Raw genomic sequence first — 6,608 nt, 5'->3', positions numbered from 1 at the left:
ATGAGCAACCTGCAAATTTCCAATATTTGTTTATAGCTTGAAGCTGAATAACTCAAGAATGTTTCTGGGGAATTTTGGATCAGTGCCATGAGAAATAAAGTTAGTTTTGTAGGGATAAAAACGACAATAGAAAACTGAAACATTACAACACAAATAAATCACAAAAACACAGTAAACTCAAAATGCTGGGTCAACTGATCCAGAACCATGGCAACTGTACAATGGACTAATTCTTTCAGAAGTGCTGTGATGGTTATTTTGTGTCCATGTGAGATGTGGTTCCCAGCCTGTGTTGATGAATCTAAGAAATCTGAGGTTGTGCACATTTCACAGTTGTTGCTTCAACTTGGTACTGCTCCTTGCATCTGTTCGTTTTGTAGCCAAAGATAACTGTTGTTGTGAAATCGATAAGCTGGTCGGTTTCAGTGATCATAAGGATTTTCTGTGATGCTGCATTTACATCTTCACTTCTACCTAGTGCCCGTGAGCACCGCCAGCAGCCATCTGTGCCAGAGTGACCGAGCCCCAGGCTGAGAGGTCGAGGGCACCCCACCCCCGAAGGGGCCCAAGCGAGCCCCAGGTTCCAGGTCCCGACAAGCACCCACCAGGAGTGAGCCGGTGCGTACCTGGATGCCCATCCCCGCATAGCTTCAGTTCTATATCTCTCACTCATAGGTAGGCTTTAGGCAGGGGCCTAGCCTGGAGACCTCTACTTACAAACCTTTACTGGTTACATGCTCTGGTCAGAATTTGAACCCACAGCCTATTATTCAGAAAACCCTTAGTGTGACAAATAGGTATTTACTAGCTGGGCCCACATCCTCATTTTAGGTTTGACAGCATTTTAGTAAGTAAAGGTGAATGCTTTGACATTAATTGAGCTGCGGTTCGGTGAAGGCCTCGAAGGGGACTGGCGATGGCTCCTGGGCCTGGCAGATCCCCATGCACTGAATTGAAATGAAGAAGTTAAAGAATTGAGATCATGGAGGGTGGTGATTCTAAAGTGGTTAAAGTTTATAGGGAAAGAATTGGTTAATGTGGCTATAAAAATGTTTCAGTGGCAGTGGCACTATGGTCACAGTGGCTCAGTTTATAAAGCTGAAGTGGAAACAGGATTGAGGAAATTTACAACCATTACAGTCAAATCCTAGACAGAAAAATAAAATCAATGCAGCTCCCCAGTGACATTTTTAATCCAGTTGAAACACAGCTTCATACACTTAAACAAACTTAACAAATCCTTACATGTTCTAAAAACAAACAGGTTTACCCATGTATTATAGATCCTGTTTGACTGCTGCTATAATGTAAAAACAAAAAACTTCTCTTTCAACACGACTGCCAGGAGATTAAGATTTGGCTGCGGGGCGCTGCGAAATCTTAACATCTTTGTTTATATCTCTATCTCGATATATCTATCTATATCTCGATATATCTATCTATATCTCGATATATCTATATCTCGATATATCTATATAGATATATAGATATATAGATATATAGATATAGATATATAGATATAGATATATATATAAATCTTTTTTATTTAATTGTATGTTAAATATGTTAAATATTCACTTTACTGTATAACTGCTTTAGATCCAGATAATTTATTTTTGTAATTATTTTTAATTTCTTTTAACTTTGTCATTCTGTCATTCCACTTTAAGCTTTTTGTTAGAGGTTTTTTTTTTATGTTTTTGCCAGTGTAACGTGCAGATTCTGAATTTAGAATTTAGTATAACAGTATTTTGTATAAAGATGAGACAGCCAACATATATTAACACAGCTGATTCTGTATGAAGAGCGTATAAGAACTACAAAATGAGCAGTTAAAAACAGAAACTAAACAAATAACAAATGAACAGCTACGTAAAACAGATGAAACCATCAAGACAACAGAACAGCTCCTGTTTCACCGACAGCAACAGTGTTTCTACAGTGAAACCAGAAGTTTCTCCACTTCCTCTCTCATCATCTGCAGCTCCACAGGGATTATCTTGCATTGGCTCGATGCTTCTTTAACACAGCGGAGAAACTCTGACTCGTCCGCCTCCATCTGACTGTGGTTCATCGTTTTCTCCATTGCGTTCACTGCAGCCAGAGTCTTTGCAGTCTGATTAGCGACGCCTTTCACAGCATCACAGGAGGCCATTTGGTCACAAATCTCTTGCACCGTTTTTAGCTCGTCCACCAGCGGTTCGATGCTTTTAATGAAATCTGCTCCAGTTTTCTGCATGGTGACTACTTCTTTCGTTAGCTTTCCATTTCCTTTTCGAACTTTTGTTTTAGAAGGAAAATCGATGGCTTTTCTGACCAGATAAACTGCAGCTTTTGTAGCATGCAAAGCACCAAAACCACCACCAACAGCACCACCTGCTGCACCAATTGACCCGCCAAATGTGCTACCAGTTGCACCACCAGTGGCGAAGCCAACAGTAAACCATAATGAATCACTCACGATCCCATGAGCTTCTATACCCGCTGCTAGAGCTGCAACACCAACTGATCCACCAATAAACCCCGAAAATGCTCCTCCCACCACTCCCCCAAAGACACCGCCTACAAAGCCCACAGTTGCACTTGCTGCACTAACGTTGCCACAAAACTTGGCATAAGTTGCTGCACTAACTGCTCCCAAAGCAGCCCATACACCACCAGTAGCACCCCCAAAGACTATACCAATAGCCCCTCCAAACACACCTAACAGAGCCTGGGCCATCTTGTCATCCTCATGCTTTTTATCAACTAGAGCTGCTGCATGCATGAAATGCTCAGAAGCTTGCTGAAGATCATCTTTGCGTTGGCCATAGAGCCTCACAAAAGTCTCCAGACTTGTTCTGAGATTTTTACTGATGTCAGCCGAAGTGTTGAATCTCAATGTGCTCCACATTTTTACGTTTCTGCTGCCGCCCCCCAAAAAACACCTGAAGAAACCTTGGTGAGCAAAGTCGAGAGTTCAGGTCTTTAGAAGTTGTAGAAGATGCGTGAATCGAGGCTTGTCTTTGAAAAGGCCGAGGTTAATATTTTTTTTCTTCCTGCAAGTCAGAAACAAAAAGGATCTGAAACTTATGAGATAAACTATCATCATCAAAAAAGTTCTGTGCAGAAAAAATGCTTCAACTTGATCTTTTGGGGAATCTAAACTTTTTGGCCTAGACTGGGGAACTCGTCATAGGGGATTTTGAATTCTGATGCCACTGTTAGGTGTTTGCCACAGCTGAGCACTGCCAAGATTCTCTAAAGAATTTCTAAATATTGTTAGCAAACGTAGATTTAAATTAAAAGAAGAAAACTGTACATGTCATTGTTCAGCACCGTCTAAAACCAAATCTATAAGCAATTTTTAAACATAAACACCCAGCAGATGTGGCTGAAACGCTGATGTCATAACACTGGTAATTGATAGTAGAAATAAAATGAAGACAAACTTTTTCTTGGTAGAAAGTCCATGTTTAGGCAGGTGTGAAGAAATGCTGTAAACAAAGAAAGCTTTCAGAAATATAAATGATTGTTTATTGGCCCCAAATGTATTCTGCAGCAGGACAACGACCCCAAACACACACAGCCAAAGTCATTAAGAACTATCGTCAGTGTAAAGAAGAACAAGGAGTACTGGAAGTGATGGTTTGGCCCCCACAGACAACATCTTAACATCTCAACATCATCGAGTTTGTTTTACATTTCTCTTTTATCCATTCACTGCATTTTGTTGATCGATGAAAATACATGATTAACACTTCCATTTTTGAAAGCACCCTTTGTTTACAGCATGTTTTTCTCACCTGCCTGAAACTATTGCACAGTCCTGTGTATATGGACTGCTTTGCATGCTGTGCCTTCTAATAGGGCATAGCATAAGGGAAGCACGAATATTATAAATACAACTGGTCCCGACACAGAACCCTGTGGAACCCCATAACTAACACTAGTGTGTGAGTAGAACTCCCCATTTATATAAACAAACTGGAATCTAACTTTTTATATATTTATTTTAATATAAAAATTAATATATCTAATATACATTAACAATAATATTGAAGACATTATGATTATTCATCTATGATTAGTAGAGATGTTCAGAGTAAAATACTTCCCACTGAATAGCGTGTTTTTAATGAATGAGACTTGATCTGTGCTGCACATCCGTAGATATCTCTTGTTGACTTTTTGAAAGAGAAGTTTGCCAGTTTAACTCTAGCTGTTATTTCAGCTCTGCACAGGTAGATGGACTGGTTTATCAGTGGCTTCACTTTGATACTGAAACAATCTTAAACAGCTGAAGAATTCAAGAATTCATGCTTTAAAGCACTTTCAGCAGTATGTGCAACTACACATGCTCGCTGCACGATGTGCGGCATTTTTGTTTAAGTTTCCTTCTTTTGGCCAACGCTGTTGTTAACTTCTGTTCACAAACTTCCTTTCCAGATCGTTGTTATAATTTTTTTCTTCTTCTTTTTAATCAATCTAAAAAGGTATGACACTGTACCACAGACTAATGGGACAGGAGTGCAGAGGCTGTCCCTAGGATCCACAGTTCCTAAACATTACACTAATCTCACAAAGCAACCAATAACTGTGGACTCTGAAAACTATATGGTTTAAAACGGGTTTCCTTTGACCGACGCTCTCCAAAATGTCAAAATTAAGGTTGAATCATGCAAGCAGCTCTGAGAGCAGAGGTACCTGTAAAATTATGAATCTTCACATAGCAGGCACTTTTACTTATGTGACGGCTTTTTTTGTGTTAGTGTATGCAAGGAATTAAGTTACGCAAGTGGCAATAAATCTTCAGAATATGTTTTTTCTCAGCTTGGCTTTTGACATATATAATTGCACACAAAGCTGCTATTGGATCACTGAACAAGTTAACTTGATAGTTTTGTGTTAAATTGAGTCAACGAGCTGAAGTGACACATTTTTGTGTGGAAAATAAGTGTACAAAGTATGAACTTGTTGTGAATGAGGGATTAAATTTGACGTGCCGCTGACAAGGAAGCCGGAGTTTCAATTCAGTGCTTCTGTAAGTTCATCTGTACTCACTGTCTGTCGGCTGCCCCACTTATTTCAATGAAGCTCTGACTGCTGTCGGCTCAGCGATGCCTAGAAATGCGTCGTTCATATGGAATCAGATAAAGTAACGTATGCAGAGCGTGAGGTTTGTTCAGATGAGGAAGCAGGAAATGGAAGAGTGAAAGCAGGGCCGGGCTGTTACTAAAACAGTCCCAGATGCCTCTAGGGGAAAAAAAATGGGGCGTGTTTCAGCATGCAAAAGTAAAAAGGGGAGAACAGTTGATTGTAAGTGACGTTTAAGCATTAAAAAAAAATAAAAGTGTAAAAGAATATAATGTTAATAAAGAGGTTTATAAGGTGTGTTTTTCAGGAACTGAGTGTCTAAAATCAGTCCAGTCGAGCCGAAGGGGTCCGCCTGACAGCAGAGGATGAAGGTCAAGCTGAAGTCTGCTTTGCATAATAATTTACTTTCTGCTCTTTGTGGAGCTGATTGAGTCGCGGATCATCTTAAGCCTCCAGCTCATGTCCCTGAAGGTAAACAAAGAGCTCTTTAACACTGATTAGTGTCCACTGACACTCTGATCCCAGCTTCAGTTCATTAAAAAGGCAAAACTAGTGCGCAGACACATTTTATAAATGAATACAGGTCTTTGGCTAATTCACTGATCTCCTGCAGAAATGGAAAACGCACAAGACCCAAAATTTAAGGATCAACTGAGTAAAAGCATCTACATACAAAAGGATGAATAAATGCATTCAATGTAAATGTTACCAGATGCTACCAAGGTTAGACTTGATGAGCAGGTGAATGCTTGAGCTTTACAATGATTTTCAAAAATAAGCGTCAGAAATAGTTGTTTTATTTATTGATTTTTTATCTCAGTCCATGTGCATTTTTTCACCTCAGGTTTTTGAACTTTTCCACAATTTTCCAAAATTATTTTAAAAAGCGTGTTAGATGGAGGAGTTGTACAGAGAGATGGCAACAGGCAGGAATGATTTCCTGTGTCGTTCATTATGTTCTATCATATATGTATATTGTTACACTGGAGGATGTTTGTATTATAAAGGTTCATTTTTTGTCCACTCTGTGTACAATGTGAATGAGAGGGAATATCCCTGCCACTGAAGCCCCGCCCACCAGCAAAACAATGTTTATTTTGGAGGATCAGCAAATCAGAAGGAAGTCGAGGAGAGATAACCAAGTAATGTTTTTTTTTCCCCTTTTGACAACTGGGCTGCAGCAAATAGAGACGATTTAAATGATCTTATTTCAGTGGAGTTTTCTTTTCTGATTTGAAATAAATGACGCTGTAAAATTAAGTTATGATTCTTCACACTTTTAATTTTTTAAATGTTTAAACATGGCTCCAAATTTGTTATGTGCCATTGTTCTCTTTCTACTAAAGCTACAGCTCTATAGAGGCTGAATCATGGCAGTCCCTGTTTGTGGCCCTCTCACCATATTGAACTGGAACAGTAATAGTCCCGCCCTTCCACTCCATTCTTTAGCTTTCTGATTACTCAGATATTACTGTGCCTCCTTCTGTGTGAGAATCATCTAAAAACTAAGCACCAAAGGCATCACCGAGGTG

At 39.4% G+C, this 6,608-nt stretch overlaps 1 protein-coding gene across 1 annotated transcript; it reads right to left on the bottom strand.

Annotated features, from left to right (window-relative positions):
• Window positions 1-1,046: 1,046 nt before the first annotated feature.
• On the bottom strand, window positions 1,047-5,188 carry LOC147323826 (uncharacterized). Its single transcript, XM_086304837.1, has 2 exons — window positions 5,044-5,188; window positions 1,047-3,038 (listed from the first exon to the last, which is right to left on the bottom strand). The coding sequence occupies exon 2, from the start codon at window positions 2,891-2,893 to the stop codon at window positions 1,937-1,939; it is 957 nt and encodes a 318-aa protein (XP_086160963.1). The 5' UTR covers window positions 2,894-3,038; window positions 5,044-5,188; the 3' UTR covers window positions 1,047-1,936.
• Between the last annotated feature and the right edge of the window lie 1,420 nt (window positions 5,189-6,608).

Source organism: Aulonocara sp. 'chitande type north' Nkhata Bay, linkage group LG8 (genome assembly GCF_057382095.1).
Source record: "Aulonocara sp. 'chitande type north' Nkhata Bay isolate Kocher_YH1m ecotype deep benthic linkage group LG8, A_spYH_male_GT1.1, whole genome shotgun sequence".
NCBI classification, from domain to species: Eukaryota; Metazoa; Chordata; class Actinopteri; order Cichliformes; family Cichlidae; genus Aulonocara; species Aulonocara sp. 'chitande type north' Nkhata Bay.
Note: the sequence above shows the minus strand (reverse complement) of the source record. Positions and strands in the feature narration are given on the sequence as shown.

Bases quoted from the DNA above. Each gene is read 5' to 3' on its own strand.
- LOC147323826 (XM_086304837.1), bottom strand. From the start codon at position 2,893: ATGTGGAGCACATTGAGATTCAACACTTCGGCTGACATCAGTAAAAAT.